The sequence below is a fragment of the Juglans microcarpa x Juglans regia genome, chromosome 7D, assembly GCF_004785595.1.
Source record: "Juglans microcarpa x Juglans regia isolate MS1-56 chromosome 7D, Jm3101_v1.0, whole genome shotgun sequence".
Lineage (NCBI taxonomy): Eukaryota > Viridiplantae > Streptophyta > Magnoliopsida > Fagales > Juglandaceae > Juglans > Juglans microcarpa x Juglans regia.
Genome location: NC_054606.1, coordinates 5,770,989 through 5,795,203, shown reverse-complemented (window position 1 = coordinate 5,795,203; position 24,215 = coordinate 5,770,989). Strand labels below are relative to the sequence as shown.

General features: G+C 34.6%; 4 protein-coding genes across 7 annotated transcripts in view; 2 read left to right on the top strand and 2 right to left on the bottom strand.

Annotated features, from left to right (window-relative positions):
- Positions 1-1,759: 1,759 nt before the first annotated feature.
- LOC121238977 (U2 small nuclear ribonucleoprotein B'' 2-like) lies at positions 1,760-6,558 on the bottom strand. The gene is made up of 5 exons (XM_041136090.1): positions 6,399-6,558; positions 4,703-4,875; positions 3,700-3,784; positions 2,709-2,788; positions 1,760-2,331 (listed from the first exon to the last, which is right to left on the bottom strand). The coding sequence occupies exons 1-5, from the start codon at positions 6,469-6,471 to the stop codon at positions 2,053-2,055; spliced, it is 690 nt and encodes a 229-aa protein (XP_040992024.1). The 5' UTR covers positions 6,472-6,558; the 3' UTR covers positions 1,760-2,052.
- A 5,907-nt stretch (positions 6,559-12,465) lies between these two features.
- On the top strand, positions 12,466-12,972 carry LOC121239470 (wound-induced protein 1-like). The gene has a single exon (XM_041136716.1). It carries the CDS (start codon positions 12,466-12,468, stop codon positions 12,970-12,972), a length of 507 nt encoding a protein of 168 aa, XP_040992650.1.
- Positions 12,973-15,868: 2,896 nt separating this feature from the next.
- On the top strand, positions 15,869-19,986 carry LOC121238930 (28S ribosomal protein S29, mitochondrial-like). 2 transcript variants are annotated; one of them, XM_041136030.1, is made up of 7 exons: positions 15,869-16,371; positions 16,511-16,677; positions 17,264-17,475; positions 17,991-18,245; positions 18,424-18,510; positions 18,704-18,876; positions 19,511-19,986. In XM_041136030.1, exons 1-7 carry the CDS (start codon positions 16,007-16,009, stop codon positions 19,629-19,631), a joined length of 1,380 nt encoding a protein of 459 aa, XP_040991964.1. In that variant the 5' UTR covers positions 15,869-16,006; the 3' UTR covers positions 19,632-19,986. The 2 variants fall into 2 exon arrangements, with proteins under 2 accessions (XP_040991964.1, XP_040991965.1); XM_041136031.1 differs by having other exon boundaries at positions 16,091-16,371; positions 16,516-16,677.
- Positions 19,987-20,552: 566 nt separating this feature from the next.
- The window catches only part of LOC121238879 (E3 ubiquitin-protein ligase listerin), a 37,698-nt gene continuing 34,035 nt past the window's right edge, over positions 20,553-24,215 (bottom strand). For 2 of the 3 annotated variants that reach the window (XM_041135949.1, XM_041135951.1), the window contains 5 exons: positions 22,857-23,899; positions 22,257-22,715; positions 21,638-21,868; positions 21,081-21,485; positions 20,553-20,828 (listed from right to left, as the gene is read on the bottom strand). In XM_041135949.1, coding sequence (XP_040991883.1) covers positions 21,258-21,485; positions 21,638-21,868; positions 22,257-22,715; positions 22,857-23,899 — 1,961 coding nt within the window. In that variant the 3' untranslated portion in view covers positions 20,553-20,828; positions 21,081-21,257. Of the gene's footprint in view, positions 20,829-20,957; positions 21,486-21,637; positions 21,869-22,256; positions 22,716-22,856; positions 23,900-24,215 lie in introns of all 3 variants that reach the window. The other variant, XM_041135950.1, reaches the window with a different exon arrangement.

Sequence of the window (24,215 nt, the reverse complement as noted above, 5' to 3'; positions counted from 1 at the left end):
CTTTTAATATAAAATTTTAGTAATTCTACATACAATTGTAAAATTTGTAAACGTCGTGTAATTGTTTTAAAAAAGAGTGAGATTCACTATTAAAAAATTAATTTTTTTATATAAATTCTATATTTTATTTATTTATTTCAAAATAATTACGTAATGGTTGTATAATTTACGGTTGTATATATTTTTTCTTGAGACTCATCTATTTATAAGAGATTTATACATAAAAAATCTGCACTTAGCATTATTTATATATTGTAGATATTTATAAACAGCAGGCAATGACAAAATGTTCAAAAGGAAAAACAAAACAGTTTCAAAAAAAAAAAAAAACGAAAATACTGCTTCAAATATGTATTCTTCAGATGGGATTTTGATATTCAACGCGTGTATGTATATATATATATATATATATATATAAATAAAACAATGAAAGAAATATTTAAACAACTATGATCCAGTACTTTCCGTAGAATACGAGAAAGGGAACGTCGAATCCTTATTATCTTTGAAAACATTGATGTGATGTGTTCTCAAATTGGTAAATCACGACAACCCGAGAGATAATAGCAAGGTGCTTCGAACATATAAAAATATAAGAGTAATGATATATAAAACACTCATTTTATTTTAATTATATTAAATAATATGTGATATATTTATTATTATTAAATAATAAAAAAAATATAATAAATAATTATTTAATAATTATAAATGTGTTATATTATATTTAGTAATATGAAAGTTAGATGGTAATATAATGTATATAATTTTTTTAAAAATAATTTAAAAATTAAAAAAGGTTTTATTTATTTTTTAAAACAGAAATTGTAGCTTTTAGAGGGGGCATTTTTGGACATTGAGGGAAGGTATATGTATGTCCACCGGCACTAGAAGAATCAAGATGTGATCTGGGGTTGGGGCGGGGTGGGGTCCAGCCGGGAGGGATCACATTCGGGGCAGGAACATCTGAGGAAGGACAGATCCAAGTGCACATGGTACGGCTTTTTCACAAAAAAAAATATTATACGTACTATATCCCTTACGGACTCAAATTCACGCGCTAATTTCTACGTGATTCATAGGTTCTCCGACCATGTAGCAATATTTCTGGGGATTGTTCCCCACGCGCGACTCAGGGATGTGTTTCGGGAGGCGTGTTGTTGCTGGGTGCGGCCCACCTGTGAATTGACCGGCCACGCAATTGATAAGCCAACTCCTAGTGCTGGTTAGTCTAGTGTTTTCCTTTTTAAATGGTTTAACCCTATCACTAACCCTTCCACTTGTTTTTTTTGGGCTCATCTTTTGAATCTTCGTCAGTTTTCGGTCACATCATGTCTCATTTCGAAGCACTAAAATTACAGAAAATAACCTGGGTTACGTGGGAGTTGGGACCACCCTGTCACCATCTCACAATGGGTTGTTTAATTTATGTTTGTTAGTTTTTTTTTTTTTTTTTTTTTTACGAGTTATAATGGGTTTTCTAACCAACAAGATAACGTTGCTTCAACGTTCAATCCATCTTACAATAATTAATGGAAGAATAGACAATGCTAGAAGCCTAGAATTAGATGGATGCATTCCGTATTCACCTTATATACGGAAGCAACGAATTAAATATAGCATCATTTCATAAGATAGTTTAAGGTTGGTCAAGGCAATAATTGAGTTCCATGTTCTCACATAATCCCTATTTAAATAAGTTCTACTTCTTACAAGTTGATGCATAAAACTCATACAAACTATTTAAAAAACAAAAACAAAACACAAATATTTTGCACATTAGTTAATGTTATAGACATCCACAACCGTAGTACGTTTTCGTTATCCCTCTCGACTCGATTACGTAGCGCAAGATAACACCGCCACAAAATAACATAATTACCATATAAGAGTTTCTTGCTTTCATCTAAATCAGATTATAGCGAAAATCAGTAGCTGGACTTTGGTTTCTTGAAGATCTAACAAGACTGCAGCACGCATAAAACTCTTCAACAACTAAATATTCCCACAAAAATTCAAGGACTTAAATTGCTATGAAAATAATATTGGTTACTACTTCTTGGCAAAAGTGATGGTCATGGGGTTCTGAGGTGTGATTTTGAAGCCCTGAAGGGCCTGCATTGCCATAGAGGACTGCTGGTCATCTTCAAATTCTACAAAAGCGATACCTGGCTTTGCTTCAATCATCCGGACTTCCCTAAATCCAGGATATTGTTGGAAAAGCATTTCCAACATCATACTAGTGGCTTCGTAGGGCAAATTCTCTATGAAGAGTATATTGTTTGGTGCTACTGTTTCTTTTACGCTTGGTTTTCCTTGGCGGAATGGGGCCTGCGTATAACACAAAAAATTTAATCCAAATTATATCAATCAACGAGCATAGTGGACTACATTTCATTTTCTTTTTCCCTGAACAGAGAAAAATCGGTGTAGGCATGGGAGATTAAAGAAATTCAAAAGCTTGTAACCGATGGTATATGTGATCCAGCATTCCAACCCTGATATCTATACTTTAATGGTCAACCTAGAGGATCATGTAAGCATTCTAAAAAATAAATTGTGCGCCACAATAAGGTTACAGATAGAGATATTTGATGGGCCCACTCCCTAGCCCAGAGAGAGACAGAGACGGACAAAAAGAAAAAATGCAAACTGAAACGCTTGTAACAAAAGGAGAGGAAAAATAAGAAGGGGGGCAAAAAAGTTACCGCTGAGCCTCCATTTTCTGCAGTTGCACCATTAGCCCTGGAAGACTGCTGCGCTTCTTCAGCACGCTGCTTTCTTTCAGCTGGACATGCAAGTTTAGGTAAGAAAATGTGAGAGAGAGAGAGAGAGGGAGAGAAGTCACTTGGAATTAAGAAAGTGGTTAACCCATAACTGGATTTGTAAAGGTGGAATTACGATCCCTTTCATGAATATAAAAAATCTGATTCCTTGTCCTAGAACTTTGCTTTCCAACCTTCACACACACCCCCCCCCCCCCCCCCCAAAAAAAAAAAAATAAAATAAAAAGGAACTGCATTAAAAAAATCTACAGGTTCATGCTTCTGCTACCAGAAGATTGTCACATATAAAAACAGCAACCAGGATAATAATTATTTTTACAAGCAAGATAACTTATTTAATGAGAGAAGGCAAAAGACATACGTAGAAAGATCAATCAAGCAAACCATAATTAATAATCAATCAATGGCAATATAAATTGCCCTTATGAAAAAGACGATGGAACAGGCTTGCATAATATTGTCATGAATCATGATGTTGCAATTCCAGCAAGCAGCGGAAGCCTCCTCACTGTAGCCTAGCAAAAAGTGCTAGTAACTTAGTTCTTTCATATCGCAAAAGCAGATATTTGGCTGTTATTATTGTTCTCGGCCTTTTCAGAGGCAATATAGCTCATCCACCCATATAGGATTGAACAGCAACCTCACCCTGGCACGCCTTATCTATGGGATGCCATAAGTTTTAAGGCCATTGTTATTATTAGCTGATTTCATGTCTTGTATGTCTTCATTCCTATAACCCCTCATCTCAAGTAGCCCTATCATTTGTTTGTTGTAACCAGAATGCTTATATGCTTGAATTTATATAACTATTTCCAACAAAACATTCTTATCTAAAACTCCAACATTATGTAAGATATGGTAACAAGAAGTGAAGAAGAGAAGCAATATTTTACAGCAAAATAATTTCTCTCACCTTTTTCTTCTAGCTTCTTTTTCTTGTCATAGCTTCCATCTTCTTTAGCAACACAGTCTGACTTTGTTTTTGCATATTGGATCCTCTGCACCAAATTAATAATGCAGAGTCTTTAAACTTCATTGTAGACAACTGAATAATGATAATAGAGCAAGTGATTTCTAATTTGAAGGAAAAAATAAGTTAAAAACATCAGCATTTTGTAGAATTTGAATCAAAGGCAACATTAGCGGCTATATTTAAGAAATTATTCAATATTCTTCACATATTAGTGGGTATAGAAATTCCACTGTATACACAATTTCATAGCACAAAGTTTCTATCTTAGCTTATCATAAGAAAATAAATTAAATGCAACAAGTCTAGGTGGTCTATCTATCTACCTATCTACACACACACACACACAGAGACATGTGCTTATTTTTATATTGGCAAGTTAAACACCTTTCAACAAAGCAAACAGAGCTTACAACTGGCTAAAAGAGAGAAATGAGATATTAATCACATAGGTAAAAAATTTCACCAGGTGAAAATGTCCAACCTCCTTAAACATGTATCATGCAAATTCAAACAATTTCAACTTCCAAACGTAAGATGAGGACTGAGCAGTGAGCATATGAGTACATCAATTTCTTCCCTTGACCTTACAAGAAATGCAATGCCTACAGAGTCGAAGATCTGTAAACCCAGGAATAGGGATACAGCCATATGGGCAGACATGGTTTAAGTTTGACAAAAGCATAAAAAACTACAAATAATCTTGTGATAGAATTCAAGATCTAAGGCAACAGCATTAGATTTATATGCAAATGGACCTGGTTTCAAGAATTGAAGTTTTAACGCAAATCCACGGGCCACACACAAGCATATGTGCCCTATATGCAACAAAGTACCAATTGGTTCTTTTTTTTTTTTATAAGTAATAATCTTTACTGATGTGAATGAAACTAGGCAATGCCCAATTACACAGGAAGTATACATAAAATTGGTTCTTAAGACCCACCATAGGTTTATCATAAAATGGAAAGTTCTGCATTTGCCGCACTGCATTACTGGCAGCTGTTACTTCCATAAACACAACCCATGCTTGTCCACGAAGCTTGGGCGTCTTCAAGGCAACAACATCCATGATCCTTCCATATTGCGAGAATAAGGCATAAAGAGATCTTTTCAATTCTGTTAAAGGGGAAAAAAGTATAATAATGCATCCCATGATAAGCTCAGTACTAAGGTACAGTATGAAAATATAACCAAGCTGCAACCATTAAATACAAGAATATTATTAAAGACATCCTAAGTCCAAACTTTAAGGAAACAATTAGGTGAATATCATACAAAGACTCTAATATTTTCTTTACTTGTTCAAAATCAATGAATTTAAGACCTTTCCACGTCATATTGTCCCATGAATAATGCCTCTTCTGGCCTTCCCCACATTTTCCGTGCTAATAGAACAATTCATTATAGTGTTTAAAATTTAATTCTTCATCCCTTCTTGGCCCCCATCCCAAAAAAAAAAAAATAGGGGTGTTCCTATTTCAACATGAAATACTGATTTTTTAAAAGAAAGCAAAGGAATAAAGTTTTCTTTTTTTAGTGCCCGAAGGGAGCGCGGGGGGGGGGGGGGGGGGGGGGGGGGGGGGGGGGGGGGGGTAATGAGTCAAATACTGAAATTGAACCATCAAATTATGTGGCTGAAATCCACATGACCTCTATGAACTGGGCATATATGTCTCCATATCATCACTCCACCAGCTACTTGGCATGGTTATTAGCTAGTCACATATATTACAACAAATTGGCAGCACTGTAACTGGATGTCTGAGTTTCCTCTTACATGCCAAATGCACTACCATATGCCAGTGTATTACCTTCAATGTTTTTTTCAATTCTTATTTCCCCCTACATTAGGCGTTGATGTGACACTTAAACCCTTAGGCTTCACCATAGGCATCGAAATATCCATAAATCATGCATGCTCATACGAGGACCAATGAAAGCATACATGAACAGTAATCGTGCATTGAATACGAATATTTTCCTTGTATTCCCTCACCATAAGATTCACAGCTTTTCTACAAAATAAATGCCTAACGCACATGATCTCTTTTACCTATATGATTAACCTCCAGCACAAAGGCATTCTTTTAGTTTCACTTCAAACATTTTATTTCTGAACTCAAGAAATTAATCACTACTTACAACTGACCTTCGATAAGTCACTACTTCAAACGTATTATCTATTAATCGCTACTTGCCAGTTCTATAACTATAACCACATCACTTTGTCTCAACCAGAGCCCGAGCCCTCTCTATAGCTGGGAAGACATTGTTAAAGTAAAAGAAAACAAGCCCCCATTTGTACCTTTGATTCAGCAATCAGACCTTCGAAGGCAAAAATAGGGTATTGGCACCACCAAAATCCAATACCATGGAAATCACTTCAGCAACTAATCCTCTATTTTGTTTGTCCCGAAAAAAATACACTTATATGTATGCAGTTATCCAACCGGCACGGAAATTGGTGCTGCACTATCGCCGCTCTAGCCAAAAAGTAAGAGTAAAACGGAACCGCTCAACTTAACTGGAAACCTAACTGATGCGGCTGATGTGATTTAAAAAAAATATAGTTTTTTTTCGCCTAATTCTAATAGTTTCCTTGGGTATCTCGGGAAGCAAACAGAGAGTAAGACGTTTACCTTCTTTCTTGACCTTTTCGTTGAGATTCTTTATGTATATGGTCTGATTAGGAGGTATATCCCCGGTCAGCATGGTCGCTCAGAAGTGTGAGAACACTCTTCAGCCTGAGAGAGAGAGAGAGAGAGAGAGATGAAGCGAATCGGACTGAGCCCTAGATTTGAAATTTAATCCAACAGCCTGGTTGTGGGCCTTCGATTATATTCAGCCCAGTTCTCCCATGTATTACTGAGCCTATCTGTTAGGGCTAAAATACCCGCCTTAACATTGCGAAATGTCGCGGTTACTTCTTCTACATAGAAGACAACATATTCCCATTTCCCAAGCCTTATATACCTAAAACCAATTATTTAATATTAAATGATAGTTATTCACCTTAAATTAAAGATCTTAAAACCCTTAAACCTGAATTTAAGTATACAACCATTTTCAGTGGTGACACCACTTTAGTCAAAGCCCATTAGATCTTATAATCTTCTACAAATGAAGGTTGTAAAGCATGGAATAAGCTTTAATTAAACAAATTTCTTATTTTTATATATCTTTTTAGGCAAATATGGTTGGATGCAATAACACTAGTCACAAACTAGAATGCATGGCTCAAGGGACAAGTGATAACACTACAAGAGAATAGGTCATTTTTAGCGATTTTAAGACCATCGCAAAAGAAATCACTGCAATTAGTCCTTAATTGTGACGTTTTCGATTTTGCTGTTGAATTCTAGCACGAAGTTAGCATTTTTTGCGACGAATTATGGCACTGAAAATGGCCTATTTTCTTCCATATATATGGGAATTAATGCTTAAGTGGCCACCACAAATGAGCCACATTTTTGTTTTGCTCTTTGGAATTATAAGCATTAATTACAAGGATCAATTCCCTCGTCTTTTCAAGCAATCTATTGCTTTGACGGTAAATAAGTTGCCATAACATTAATTTGATCCGGCAATTAACCTTTGACTATAGAGTTACTAACTGTTTGCTTCTTCCATATCATGCTTTGTTACTTGGTGGGTGTCATTGTAATAAGCTTTTAGAGTATTTTCGTTGACTTAGCCAAATGAGAAAGATAGGCAACATTTAGATAATATATGTCAAAAAGACTCCACATTGGATTAGGCATTTCTAAAATAATTTAGATTTCAGTTACAGTGCTTAGCCAAAGATAGAAAACTAATATTAGTTCATCAAACATTAAAATACTAGTTTTTTATTCTAAGCAAAAATACTACTTGGTTTGTAATTAAGAAATTTAGATAGAAATTCATATAAGTTTAATCAAATATTTTTTGTTATTAGCATTAAATGACTATTGAACATATATTTTTTAGCATTAAATGACTATTGAACATATATTTTTTAATATTAATTTAATTAAAATATAATTATTATTAATATTTAATTGGTAGAACTACAAAATGTAATAAAAAAAATTAAATAAAAAAACTATTAAATTAATAACATTTTTTTATTAAATAGATATAATGAATGGATAATCTAATATGGAGATTAAATTTAAATGGAATATATAGGTAAATGAAAAGTGTGATATTAGCTAAATTTTAAAATTTAAAGATAAATTTAATCAAGTCAATGAAAATGCTAACTAGACAAGTGCATGTGCATGCAGACCTTACTTAATTTGGGCCAAATAATAATTAGGTTTGGCCACTAATTATAAAAAGGCTTTCGGCATGTACTGCAGCCAAAATATTATTTTAAAAAAAGTGATATTAGATACAACTATATATTATATAAATATGGTGTATTCTTTTTAAAAAAGAATAGATTCTATCATTAAAAATTTAATTTTTTTATGTGACCGATTTTCTATTTATTTACTTTTTTCAAAAAGAGTGCGCAACTCTTACGCACTCTATGATTGTAAATATAATTTCTATTAAAAAATATAGAGATACTTTATATTACTGTTTTTTAAAAGAATATTACTGTTTATAATTAATGTTTATGTACCAAATTAAACGTGAAACTGTCATATAAATCTAGTACGTATGGAGTTTCTTACTAAAAAAAATAAAACTCAATTGCAGTCCAGAAATTCAGCCATGGATTTACGAATTCTTCCTTTGAAGCCGGCCGAGGAATAATAATATTATAAGAATTTGTTTTTTTTTTTTTAAATTACGTACATAAATAATTGTTTATTATATTAAAGTCTTAGAAATTAAAAAAATACGTACACGTATAACGGCCTGGCCTACTCTCAAACTGTCAATATCCAACAAATTTTCTTGTATATATAACAATGAAAATATCCAATAATTGATCAAATCAAATGCATAGTAGCATGAAAAACGAATCAAGTACTCTAATAATTTCCGAAATGACGTCTTTTATTCATGTCTTGAGTACTACAAATCTGCAATTGCTTTTTGAAAACAATAACTTAATTATTTACCTGCAACATATAATATATATATATATATATATATATATATATATATATACACATACTAGCTAATTACATCATCCAAATAAATATTTAGGATCAAAAAATATTTAAACCAGCATGGAGATCACGAGAATTTGAGATGAAATTTTCTAGATCATATATTTGTTTTGGAACATAAAGATACACACATATATATACACTGCAAATTTATTAACGACTTTTCATGATCATGATAATTTATAAACTGTTTGAGTAATGCTATTATGTTGTCTTAATTATACTGTTCACTTTGTCTCATTAACGTAGCACCACCGCATGCTGCCACGTGTGGTGGTACCACGTGATTTATTAAAAATATAAATATATACTTATATATATTTAAAATAAACTTACATTTGAAAACATAAAATGAATAATATTAAAAGTATGAGTTTCCTCCACTTTTTTTATGTTTATATATGTTTTTATTTTTGTTTTTAATAAACCACGTGATGGCACTACCATATAATGTCGCACCAAGTGACAAAATAAACGGTATAACTAAGACGGCATAATAATATTAACGATATACAAAGCATTAATTTATATACGATATATTCTTGATCATTTTAAAGTAATTAACACCTGTGATCGATCCCTTGATCTTTCACGTGCGACAATAACCATGGAAACTTATAATTAATTGGTTCATAGAAATAATAGCGTAAATTAAAAACAACAACAATATAGCAAGTATTTTCCTCGATCTAGATCTCCATAAATGTGAATCGTGTCGCGAGCTCTCAAAAGCTGGATTAACCATGCATGCATAAACAATTACGATTAACCATGCATGTCTGACAACAATTTTAATAGAATAAATCTATTTTATAATTTTCTAACGTAATGTGTATGGTGCTATGTGGAAAGTTGGGGGCATGCATGATCGTAACGTCAAAATTAATTGGTATCACATGTGTTCACGTATGCATGCATGCATGCATTCGAATAATAAAAGTATTAATCTGCCCGGAAATGACAGTGATATTTGATTTGACGATCTACACAATATTCAAATTATATATATATATATATATATATAAAATACTCCTTTATAGTTTTAAAGTTTTAGGTTACGTATTTAATTTGACAACCAAATACTCCTTTATACTCTTTTATAAAAAATAAAAAAAAATTCCTTCATCGATATGCAAATCGATGTGCATACTTTATGGCGCAATGGGCATCAACCAACCTTGTTTTGGATTGTATACCACTAATTAACATTTTATCTAGATGTCTGTTATTTCTTGATAGCAGAAAAGATCCACTCTAAACTTTGTAGTACTTTACTTATATATAATATATGCAAGCTTGCTTAAAAAAAAAAGGTTACGTATTGCTAGTGAGATGATCTCAAATGATCTATAAATAATAGTAAAAAAATAATAATAAAATATTAAATAATAGTAATAAAAAATAATGAAATACAAGTAAAAAGTAATAATAAAATAATAAATAGTAGTGTGATCACTACTATTCCCAAACATAGACTTAAACACACGATTTGTTGTCTTTATAGGGAGTATGTACCACCATAAATATATTTTATTGCAACAATAAACATCAAATGACTTAGGCCTGGTTTGGATAGCAAAAACTTATCATCTCATTATCTCATTTTATTTTATTTTATTCCATCTTATTTTAATATCCAAACACTATAAATACAAATATTTTTTTAATTTTAAATTCTCAACTTTTTCATCTGATTATTACCTAATCATTACAATTTTTCAAACTTTCAAATAAAGCACAAAAAACAATTCAATATTTTCAAATCTCAAAATAAAAATTACATTAAAAAAATTATGTTCTAACAATATTTTAACTTTATAATATTTTTATTTAATTTTTTCTCTATTATTTTTCAAAATCCTATAAAATATCTCAACTCAAACGATTTCACTACTATTCATAAACCATATTGTTAATGTCGTGTTTCGCACACCTTTGAGTCAAGCTCCGACAACTCAGATTTTCAGTAATGGGCCTGCAAAAGATGGAGAAAAGTGCAACTTGAAGAGGGCGGCCTAGGGGTCGGGTAACTTTTGATGCAAAAATTAGTAAATATTCTTGAAAATTTATAAATAAGTAAATGAGTCTATGAATTAGAGAGCTTTTTGGTACCTGGAGCTGACTATTATATCGTGGTCTGGGGGAAGGTGCAAACGGTCTTTTTCTCCACAAAGTCCATGCTTTCTTCTCTGTATTTACAGTTAAACATTCTTTAATGAGGCGTGGCTCTACGTCACCTCCATAAATGTAGCATGTAACTTAGCAACAGTGCTATTAATTCGGCGTAATTTCCTGACAATGCGCCTGGTATATACAAGCTGTAGATGATTTGACGCTGACAAATCGAGGGCAATTCGCATTTCCCGCTGCGCTCTGTGCAGGCCCCTAGGTTCTATAGGCAGTCGTAGAATGTCAGGCTGACCTGTCTTATCGACTATCCGGTGCTCCTTCCTGGTAGACATTGTCCCCTACGCAGATATGGAAGCCATCAGGCCGAGTACAGGGCCAAAGTCGAGTGGGCCTTAAGCAGTGAGGAAAATCCCATTACACATCTAATCATCTCATCTCATCTCATGACTATCCAAACGAGGCCTAGAGAAGTTGTTGTAGAACAAAAAGATAATGTAAAGATAAACCCGCGAGTTGACATGACTTCGTTTGATACGTTAGATCTACTTAATACAATCTCATACAGCATCAAATTACGTCAGTTTGTGAGTTTATTTTTATGTATCTCTTTGTGACTAAATTATTTCTCAAAGACAACAACATCACTTGTTGTGTATCAGTTTATAATTTTTTAAATTCTAAAAATAATTACAACATATAAATCTAACCTCAACAGACAATTAGATAATATGATCATAACAAAACTACTCAATAGGGCATAAATTTATTTGAGATTTTTAAGATTTGCAAACAAGGGAGCTGTTAATTGGTGCATACAGACGGCGCTAGTTCCTTTTTTTAACTTATTCACTAATTATGTGAAGATAGCTTTTTATTTTATTTATGGAACTACATTTTATTCATTTCAAATAGATATTTATCTATATACATATGTGTTAAAAATTTAATTATTGATTCAAAAAGTCAAACGATTGGATACTAATTTAGTAATTAAATCTTTTAACTCTTAAAATCATCGTAACATTTCACCACATTTCCGAATCTCGAATCTGAAACCCACAACGATCCAGTAGTCTGTAGTACTCTATCTGATCCCATGATAGTACGTCCTCTCTCTTTTGGCGTTGCAAACACCAGCCTTACATATTTGGTCCCAATAGTATAACAATTGGACAAACGTGTTGGAACATCATGATCATGGTCCGTTGGATCAGATTTCACTATAGTCATGTCAAGAAAATAAAAAATGATCACGACCGTTAATACAAAGTTAATTATTTCCTTTAATAAATTAGTATGGTGGGTCCCACAAATCAATACTTCTTCGATTTGTATTTTTCTTTGGCCTCCATTAATGTCTATATAAATGGATCGACGTCCCATGCATATTAACGCAACCATATACGCTAGAATAACAATAATTAAGAGCTTCCCCAGTTCCTACTAAACCAACCTTATTCCCAACAACATGGGACTCAACCACAATATTGATCAGCTACTCATGCCGGAAAATGATCGGGGCATATCAATCTCTCCGAAATCAAAGCCTGAGAAAGGAAACAAGAAGATCGTGAAAATGCTGTACAACGCCCTGGCACGAGGTGACGCCGACACCATTGCTAGGGTTGTGGCCCCCGACCTTGAATGGTGGTTCCATGGACCTCCGCAATGCCAACACATGATGAAGATACTCACCAGAGAGTCGATGCACTCGGAGTTCAAGTTCAGGCCTCGGAGCATCGTGGCCGTCGGCGACCGCGTGATCGTGGAGGGATGGGATGGATTTTATAAGGTGTATTGGGTGCACGTGTGGACGCTTAAGGAAGACATGATTGTGCAATTCCGTGAGTATTTCAACACGTTGCTCACGGTGTTGCTTAGGATTCTCGAAACCGGAGATGAGACTCTGGTGTGGCGAAGTGACCCCAGGGAGATTTCAAAGCGCTCGCTGCCGGACCTTGTGCTGGCTATCTAGCGGAGGTTGATCATGATCAGGTTCTAGGAGCAGCAATCTAGTGTTCATGGCTTTTGATGATGACCACAAGTTTGAACAACTAAATATATATACGAAAAAATTGATGATATTTTGGTATGCAGTGAGTTTGTTGAACTTGGACTAGTAAAAGATCTATCATGATCTCCTCGATCGTGTGTTTAAGCCAATTTCTCCGAGGAATATAAAGCTGGCCGGCCGGTGTATGCCACTTTTTTTTTTTTTTTTTTGCTTTTTAGTTTTTTGTTTGGACACTTTGATCAGTTTGTTTGATAATAAGCCAGAATTGGACGCTAGCTTGACCTTGTTTGATATTACGGTTTCACACCATTTCTCATTTTTGTCCAATTAAGTTCAAGGAAAATATGATCACTCGCATCGGTGCATGGTCACTTAATTAATATAATGATCATTTACCTAGCCAGGAATTGATTGTTACTATATATTTTAAAAAAAAATAAATTACCTAGCTAGTTTGTAAGTGTTCTAGTGATCATGTGTAGCCTTTTTCTTCGAAGTCAGCTTTTGAGATCTAGATCATCAAGTTACCACGTGAGTTTCGACTTGTGCTTCAATCATGTTCTCGGTAGTGATATTATTTAGATTCTTTACAGTGAGAACATATGAGACGTTGATAAGATTTAGATAGAAGAGCATATTGTACTTCCATCTCTTGAAATGGACTCCCTTAAAACATAATGATTTGTTGAGTTCTCCAACATGTTTTCGTGGATTTTTTGTTTTAAGCTCCATTTGAATTTTCTTAAAATTGTTAGGAAATATACAATAATAAAATGAAAAATTATAATGAAATGAAAAATTTAAATAAAACCAGCTTAGATTAAAGTACGTAAATCTCGATCTCTTTAAGGAGATTCAAGCCCTCTGCAGTATGTAAAGTTTCAATTGAACTGGTGCAACAGACCACCTATTGACTTGTCTCTTTCAAGATACAACAACCTAACTAATTATCGTATAGCTCGAATAAACTCTACACAAGCTATCAAGGCCAAAGCTCTTCTAAGAATAACATCACTCTTTTATCTGAAAAACTCTCAATAATCTCAAAGCACTCTATGTTTTTTTAACTATATGCACAAGGATGAAAAAATGGCTTCAACTTTTTTTTTTTTTTTATTACTTCGTACACCCCAGTACCACTTCTTAAAGCCTTTCTTTCCCTTAAAAACTATAGGTTGTTTTTACGGATCCTACCCTCAGATCATGTGCTGTTTAATGCATGTCATATCTTGCTCCTAGATTCTAGAAATTAAGAGTGTTAGAATTAGTTTATCTATATACAAAAGTAAAATCACAAGATTAAATTTGTATATAAAAAAAATACTCATATTGGATTATGTATTTTTGAGCTGAAAAATAATAAAATATTTATTATTATTATTATTTTTCCTAAAATTATTTTTTTATATATTTTACCATTTGCATAATATCATCCTTAATTTTTTTTCTCTCCTCCTACTCTCTCTCAACCTTTTCTTTTTCTCCCTCTTCCGACAACACAAGAGAACCTTTACCTTCACCTTCATCTTCATTTAATTATTATAATATTTTTTTATCATTTTATTATGTTTTTAATATAATATATAAAAAAATTCAGTCAAATTAAGGATAATATTATGCAACTATGTCTTTACATTTGCATACGCAGATAACAATACCAATGCTGTAGAAAGAGATACAAACGGGCTAGCTGAGTATTTTCTTATCCATTGAAAACAATCTTGGAGATTTTTATCAGATTGTTCAATACTTTAATGATTTCGTTTAAAACTTCCCAAAAAAAAATCTTATTAATAAATACAATCTATTAAAAAATACCAACATGGCTAAATGGAAAGTGACCCATCAAACCAAAGACCACAAAGAAGCAGGCCCCTCAACCCCAGACGGAAGCCGAAACCAACAAGCCAAACCTACAGTTCTGGCGAGATTGAGAAAATGAGCCGTGAGAGAGAGAGTCTGAGATTGGGTTTTTGAAGAAAGTGGGCTGTCGGCAACGGGACTGGGCGACGGGAACTGCTAAAAAGCCCGTTTGGAATGTAGATTTAACTGAGTTAATTTAGATCGAATTAAAATTAATTCAGTTGAGTCTAATTTTAAATTAAATTTAATATTTAAATTTTTAATTCTTAAATTTTTAAATTTATTACAACTAAAAATATTTTTATATATGTGATTTATAATTTTTTCAACTTAACACCTCTTTATATGTTGGACTTATAATATTTTTTAACTTCACATAAATATATTTAAATTTATCTTAATATCTAAATATATATAATGTGAGTCTTATAAAATTCACTCAACCATTTCAACTAATTACTATTTATAAAAAATTTAACTTATTTCAAATCAACTTTCCTTGATCTCTAACTGAAGGGATCTTGGAAAGTGAAGGAGAGAGGAATGGGTACGAGGAAGAGAGAACAAAATTAACTAACTAGACACAATATAGACATGTTACGTTAGTTTGTAGGATTTCGAATCTTTTGTGTCATTAGTATTTTTCATGGCAATTTAGAAAGAGAGATGATAGTGTTGCAAGCGAAAAAATTAAGTAAATATGGGATATAATATACCATTTATAATCTATTTATAATTAAAGTATATTTCTCTATGAAAAAAATTAAATTTATTTATAGTTAAAATATTTCTAATTAACATAAAAAATGCTAGTTGAATTGATGAAAGTGATTGATTGAATTTTTAAAAATTAAAGAAATGAATATTAATAAATTGATATATTTTTTAAAAAATATTTAAAATTGTGTAAAAAATGATTAAAATAATAAAAAAATAAGAAAGTGCTCATCGGTACACTTCGTTCGGTTAAATATCGGTACCGGTAGCACTGTCAATTAACATATGATCCCCACCTAGTTTCCGTTGCAAAACCCACTCACGAGTCGCTCTCTCGCAGACGCCACTGCTTGTTGCTCCGGTCCTTTCTCCATTTCCCCCCAAAACCTTGAAAAACCCCAATTTCGCAGCGAAGATGTTGCGGTGTGTTCTGAGGGCCTCGTCAGCAGCTACGAGTTCAACCAAATCATCTCCAATCCAAATCTCAGCTCCTCACACCTATAAATCAGCCAGAAATTACTCGTCCAAGAACACCAAGTCCGGCCTCGCTACGTCCAAGAAGACTAACGCGAAGAAATCAGTCTCCGACCCCCACGCATCGGCCGCGGATATCAAAGTCGACGCCGCGCTCTCCGATGCCCAAGCCCGCGCTCGCCGCCTCGCCGCCGACGATAAGGACCAGTCCCTCGATGTCGGCCCCAACGGTCGGCCCCTCTTCACCACCACCCCCTCCCTCTACCTCCTCTCTCGCAAAGACACCTGCTCCTATCTCAAATTTAGGTATACGGATGCTAATACGTGTAATCTGCGTTTATTAGCCCAGTCAAAGTAATATACCTCTAATTAACTGTAAATATGTATGTAAAGGGTTTTTTCTTGCTTGTGATCGGAAAATTGCTCGTGTTTTTGGATTTTGAAGTATAGAGGGCTTGAAAACGGTGTTGCCGGAGGGTTTGCCGACGGGGATGCTGAAGGAGTTCGACGATTCGCTGAGACCGGCTTTGCTTGTTCGGCAGAGTTTTTTGGATCTTCGCGATAATTTTAGGCGTATTGTTGATCCTCCATTGTTCTTTTCTGATGCTAATGGTGTGTACGGTTTTCATTTCAATTTTAGCGATTCTTGTTCTCGCATTTTTTTTTTTTTTTTTGGTTAAAATTCAAATGCAATGGCAAAATTCAAATAATCCAGAAACGACATTATTCTGATATGGCCGTGGGCTTCTAAAATATTAACCATTATTTTAATTAAAATCTCATATCTTCTCATCTCCACATTGACAATATCTAGTGAATTGTTTGTTTTCTTAATCAATTGTTCTCGCAAAGTCGTTCTAGTTTTTCACCGATCAAAAAAAAAAAAAAAAAAAAAAAACAGTTGTATAACGAGATGGCAAAATCTGAACCGGTAACGTTATGGATTTTAAGATCTCACTCTGGAGTTACAAAATTTAGAGGATCTTGATCCTCATTTAAAACTTGTATGAGATATGATGTGTCCTTTTTTTTTTTTTTTTTTTTTTTTCTCATTTACAATCATGTTCTTTTCTCACAACCTCCTAACATTAATGCTATTCTTGCTTTTATATGAATCACAAGGTATGACTTATGAGTATGTGAAGTTTATGATAGGTGACGTTCTCATGCAACTTATGCTGGTAATTAATCATTTTAGGTCCCAAACTTAAAAAGCAGATTGTCTTGGATGGTCCTGCAAGCTGTGGGAAGAGTATTGCACTTGCAATGCTCGTTCATTGGGCTCGTGATGAAGGTTGGCTGGTTTTTTATATTCCCAGGGGCCGAGAATGGACTCATGGTGGATTTTTCTCCAAGAACCAACAAACAGGTCTTTGGGACACACCTCTTCAAGCTGCAAATGTACTCAAGGCAAGAGTGTTAAAACTTTTTTGTTTTCACGCATCCTGCAACAATATGCATATATGTTCCAATTTCCAGAACTAATTCTTTTGTTAAGAAAAATTAAGATAAACATAAAGATGACGATTCCATTTCTTACATCTTCAACTTTAGTGATTAGTTCTATATTTCAGTAGGAAAGTTTTTTAATATTTGCAATACGAAGTGGAACATGACCTTGGTCCATGAGCTCATATAGTTTTTACTCGTTTATTATAGTAATATTTACCATGAAATGGGCTTTCAGATTAAACATTCTAGATTCATAGCATGAAGAGCACACTTCGAAAATGTGCATGGCATCCTTCCATCCAAAAAAAAAAAAAAAAAAAGGAAAAAACAAAAGAAGCCCCTCATCCTAATTCTTCTTCTGTAATGGCTCCTTAAGAGTACACATTAGAGGTTCTCGTTATTTGTTTCTAAGTTTGTTTCTTAACTGTGTCATTCAGTGGGTGTGTCATTCCTAATGAGTTATTTGTCTCCAGGATTTTCTAAAATGGAATGAATCTCACTTAAAACAATTGCCATGCCAAATCGATGATCCGATTCCACTAGGAGAGGGTGCTGGTGTTGGATGGTTGAAAGATGTTGATAACTTGGCAATGCCTGAAGGTTCAACGCTTTGTGACCTGGTCAACACGGGAATCAAGCACACACATGCAGCTGTTGGAGTGGTTGTTCGTTTGAGGAGAGAGCTATCACTTGTGAAAAATATCCCTGTGCTTATTGCAATTGATCAAGTGAGAAACAGTTTCTTGTGTTACTTCAAGTGCTGTTTATTGTCCAATTCTTTGGTTTAATATATTTTTTTTTGATAAGTAAGGTTTAATATATTATATACATATATATATACTTTCATATATATTCTCTGTAACTTGTATATTTTTTAAAACTATTCTTGCTGTAATTTGTCTCCAGTATAACAGCTGGTTTACATTCAGTGAGTATGAGGAAGCAGTAACCATTCGTTCTAGTCGACCGGTACATGCCAGAGAACTTGCAATGGTTAGTGGCAACTGTTCATTTCAAATACGCGGTCACAACTGCAAATATTAGTGTGTAGAAATTTCAGCAATTCCTTTTTCTGTTGGAGTGAATACTTGCATAGCTTATGGATTATCTTAGCATGTTGGTCATAAATTGCACTCACTCTCAGATATATGTGCATTATGCGAGAAAATTCTTCTGTAATTTGCAGGTGAATGCTTTTAGGTCTATGGTGCATGATGACATGATGGTGGGTGCTTTCTCTCATTCTACAGCAGTTGGAAAACTACGTAAAGATTTGCCAGATGTTCCGGTAGATGCTCGTGTTAATTTTCCTCGTTACAGCTTAGATGAAGCAGCAACTGTTTGCCATTATTACCTTAGGTATGCTAAAGAAATCTATATGCTTGCTATGGTTGTGCTGTTGCTAATATTATTAAGGTGCCAATCTCCAATTTACTTCAGACAATTGTATCGTGTGGGTCTACAATTTAATTCTATAATTAAACTTGGGAAAAATCACGCTTTCACCAACAAACTATTATATATTTTTCACTTTACACTCCTAACTACCAAAACTTTAAGATGAAATTGGCAACGATCTTTTTTGATAAGTCTTGGCGACAACGATTAAATCTTAATTGAGGGCGAGTATTAGAAAAAATATTGGTTGTTTAGGGTGCAAATTGAAGCTTTTGGTAGGCAAAGTGAGAAACAGAGTAATTTGTGGGTGAAATGCATAAATCCCTCTTAAATTTGTTTACCAGCTTCTGCTTGTGTAAAGGTTGAGGCTTTGTTCTTAAAGGTTTTGTAATTGAAAAATATAATTTGGTTCGTTATATTTTGCTCTTCACTAGGCAAGACATGTTATTATAAAAATAAGGAAAATGATTTTCAAGAAAGCAGAATTCTTTCTGCCCTTCTTGTACCTGCCTGAACAGTAGAATGCTTCTGAAGTTCCTTTTCCCTGCGACTCGTATCTCAGATTCTTAGCTTGTTTATTTGTTTTGTCTGGCAGGCAAAGACTAGTAGGTCATGAAGCATTCTCAGAAGAAAACTGGAAGAAGGTATACTACCTATCCAACGGAAATGGAACAGAAATGAGGTGGCTGGTTCCTTTCATGCGGCAGTCTGCATAGGATACTTATCTTCTGACCCTTTTTCTTATAGACGTGCATAAGCAGAGGTGCTCATTTTGCTCTCATTGCCTCTGGCTTTTTTGATCTCCTTAATGAAAATTCATGCAATACTACACATTGGATATTGGATTTTGGCCCAATGCTTCCAGTGAGATGGGGATTTCCGTTGTGTAATTGACTTGTTTGGTCGGGATCATCTTTTCTTGCCTACGGGATTAGAGCCCAATGACCATGTTCCATATATAGGCCAGTTAGTATTTTCTAGTTTTGTTCTTTGAAATTGATCCTTCTGTTAGAAATTTCCTTTTTTGCTAATCCAGTTAGTTCAGCATTTGTATATAAAATTTTATGCTAATAATGTCATTTTAGTCATTGCAGTACAGATTTTATGTATTTTTCTGTATTTTAAAATACGCAAAGTTCTGCCTGCTATAGTGATAAATTTGACCGGGATGCCCAAGGGCTACATATTTTTTACAGTGGTTTTACCTACTTTTTTCTGCAATGTAAATTATGTATGACTTTCAAATTTGTTCGCCAGCTTATGCGATGGTAGAACACTCTACAGTTGAGGATCATGTTTGTAATTTGTATAGAAGTTATGCCCATTAGAAGATTTAATTATTTTTACGACAAGGAATCTCTGAAACTCTGCAATTGCAACATGACCCATTAGACACGTATTAATTGCTAATATAGTCAATTAATCCCAAGGGGTTGGCTCAAGTGGTAAAGGCTGGGCTTGGGGATACGCTCCTCTCATGTCTAAGGTTCAAATTCTCTTGGGTGCAAACAATTTTTAGGAGGACACCCTAATAAAAAAGAAATGCTAATATAGTCAATTGTTGTCTACAAAAAGCTGAGTAGGAAGTAAATTGACAAGGAGAGGTTACTGAGGAACAAGACCTGGGGAAAAAATTCTTTGAAAGAAAAACAAACTGAGAACTCTATAATTCATTGTGATGAGATAGATATTCAGCTTTACAATACTTGCAGGGACCTTTTGTTCTATTTTCTGATATATGGTTACAGCCTTAGACAGAATATCATTGTGAAACCTACATTTCCATCTGCATGAAATCTAAATCACTACTTGTCTTATGGATATATGTTCTGTCATTGCAAGAAAAAAGCAGAGCAGGAGTTGGGCATCAAAGCTCAGATGACTGCGGATCGATCCGTTTATCAAATGCCCATCTGCAAAAATTTACACGTGTTAACAAACAATTCCATAACAAAATCATTTCCAAACAAATTGAATTTTGAAAATAATTTCAAAATCAATTCCAAACAAACAGGAAATAGAGTTCCGTAAAACCAATCAACCTCGCAGTGAAGCAAGAGATTATGAACCGTTTCCTCGCTTTTCTTACATATGCAATGCCAATCAATCACAATAACACGTTGACTAGGATCAGTTCAAATATCGGAGTTTGAGAAGGAGCTTACAATTTTGCCCCTACACCCATGCTGTCCTTTTTATCCACTCCGTTTACACGATATTGTATAAGAGTTATTTTCTCTCAATGTATTCTTCCTTCAACCGCTTTTTTTCCCCATGTGTATTTTTTAATGGAAATCAGAGCAGCAAAACTCATGCGCACGACTCGATGTTGATGGTCTAGGTCAGAATGGAGACTGGCACAGAGGGCAAGATGATTTGTGAGAAGTTGAGAACCACTTATAGAGACAGGCTGAATGGAACTTGTGCTTGCAGGTCTTGCAAGCCAGCCGTGGAAGGCTATGGTTGGTAGTGTGGATGACGCTGTAGCAGATAGGGCACTCCTCAACACCTTCGAATTCTTTGTCAAAGTTGCGCTTCCATATTCCAATAGCTTCTGCTAAAGCTCCATTCTGCATCACGAATGAAAGGAAGTATTATCCAATTTAGTGGAACCCTACTTCATCCGATTCCTTTTTTTTTTTCAAAGGGCACTATCAGTAGAGAAATGAAAAACGAAACAAGCTGGAATTGTGAAAGGTAAACTAATATGCATAACAAATACCTGATTGCGGACAAATGACATCATAGACATTAACCATTTTCTCTGCTTCACTTCACTAATCCCTAGGCTCTTGGTGCAATCAACATCCACAGGGCGTAAGGGGTAAGATGCAGGAAGACGGATAACTAGATCCATTCCCGTTTCATCCTTTGTATAGGTTGCAACAACCTCATTCGCTGATTTACTTACACTAACTGAAAAATTCTCATCAGCAAATTTGGCTTTCTTAATCTGCATTTGGAAAGCAATAATGTCAGCCATGCGGTAGGTCTCTAATTATCAACAATCCGTTGAAAGAAGCATTCTTTTTTTCTTTTTCTATTTTTGGCACAATATGAGAGTTATAAACACCCTATAATAGAACAATAATTGGGAGGAAGTCTTAAACAATTACTTTCAATCATGTCCAGCAGAATGGAGCCTCACTGAAGTGGAGAAATTAAATTGAAATCAGTCCTTTACATATAATTTTGGGAGAGAAGGGTGAGGGGCATTCAAAGCTTAGACCTTTAATTTGTGTATATGTAAACTTTCATTTTAGAAGGTTAAATCTTTTAAAATTAGCTTGTAAACATTTTTGATCCATGGAAACGAATCATCTATGTTGAACTATACACACCTGAGATAACTCGTTTGCAATGAGAGGAGGGCTGCACCATGATCGTGTAAAGGATTCAATTGCAGACGATACAGACCGATCACGCAAATCACTAAACCACCCTCGAACATAAGCAGGAAGAACACAAAGCATCACACCAAATATTGCTCCACCAAGTGAAGCTACTTTCACTTCTTCAACAGGCCAAAGAGATTCCATAGAGCACAACAATGAACCCATCGTAATGGCACGCGTTGCTGCACTTGCAACTTCTGATATCCCAGCAGGAAGCTCTGTATCTTTCTTCTTCAGACTATGTGTCATACACAATTCGACCGGTATATTCTGGAAAATGCAATCTAAAATAACTGAACTCACAGAATCTTGTATATACTGGACCAGTCTATCCTTCCCAGGTGATGATGATGGTAATGACCACAAATGCGATAACAACAAAGACCAAGCAAGGAATACATTTACCTGAAAATTTGATAAAGATACAAGTGTATTACTACAATAATCATGCTCTGGCATTTATCCCATGAAAAAAGAAATTAAAAAAAAAAAAGAAGTGAAAAGACACAGTGGACATCAAAATGACATGCAATCAAGCAAATTTACCCGTTTTTGTGCCACCAAATCCATCTCAAGAACCTCATAAGGTAACTTCTCAATCATGCACGAAATTTCCTCCCTCAAATGGATATTCTGTTTTGATGACAAATCTGGATTGCGAGGATCCTGGTCAACTGTAGAATCACTATCCAGGCACATTGCAGGGCCTTCTCCAGTGATAGCTAAATTTGAAACGGGTTCAGTTGAAAGCATGAAATAAGCAGCAAACTGCAATGAATAAACTGGGTTGGACGAAAAAAGGATGGCATACAAAGAGCTAATAGGCCCTTTGCTTAGGCCCCAGAACTCAACAGATTTCACTGCTTTGTCTCTAACATGAGGTGAAGAATTAGCAACACTTGAAGCTATCAACTCCCAAAAGTAGCGATGTTCAAGTCGGTGAGATGCTACTATAGATGCAGCCTGATGACAACAGCAACTTGCAATGGCCTCAGCAATTCCCGTGCAAAAAAATAAGCGAAGAATACCTTCCAAAATCCGATCTCTGATGGGGTCCCATCTTTCTGTTCTCAAGGGATTTATATTGTTCAAGTCTTCAGATTGTTGATGCAGAAGATGACCAGAAAACAGAGAAAATGATAAGAGGGCATTTGTAGCAATATCTATAGGTGATGAATTTGAAACCAAAACAATTTGCTTCAGTTTCTTTAATTTAATATCCAAGTTATCAGAAGATGACATGTCAACGAAAGCATCATTCAGATTTTCGGCAACTTCCTCCATCACTACAACTGCTGATTGAATCCAACGCCTTAAATTAGACAACAAAAACTCCCAATCGTCCTCATCAAACTCCTTCCAGCAATAACCAACTGAAATAACCATTAGTTTTGATAGCAACATCTGCACCACCGGCTGCTGATTAGCTGCAGATGATGCACTGGCACCATGTCTCTGCTTTCGAAATAATGCAAGCAAGAGTGATCTTTCCACAGTGCTGATGTTTCTCTCCTGTTTCAGTGCTTGTATACCCCCGCTTGCACTCAAAGGATAACAAGATATAACCAACTCGAACCAATCTTCCATATCTACAAAAAGACAGTATTGTAGCATGCAAAAGTAAATACCATAATCGCTAAAATGAACTGGCAACCACAACCACCGAGGGAGGTGGGACCTGCCACTTGATGGTCCCAACTCCCAAGTAGAGTATTTTCATTAACAAAAAGACTTAGATATATTTTTTTTTACAAGTAAACAATTGTATTGATGATAGGCATAGCCCCCAGTACACAAGAAAGTATACAAAAAGTCTTAGATATATCTTTTTCAATTGTCAATCTGCCCCAACATTCCCTACTCCGTCCACCCCACATGCACGCACAAAAGAGAAAAAAAGAAATA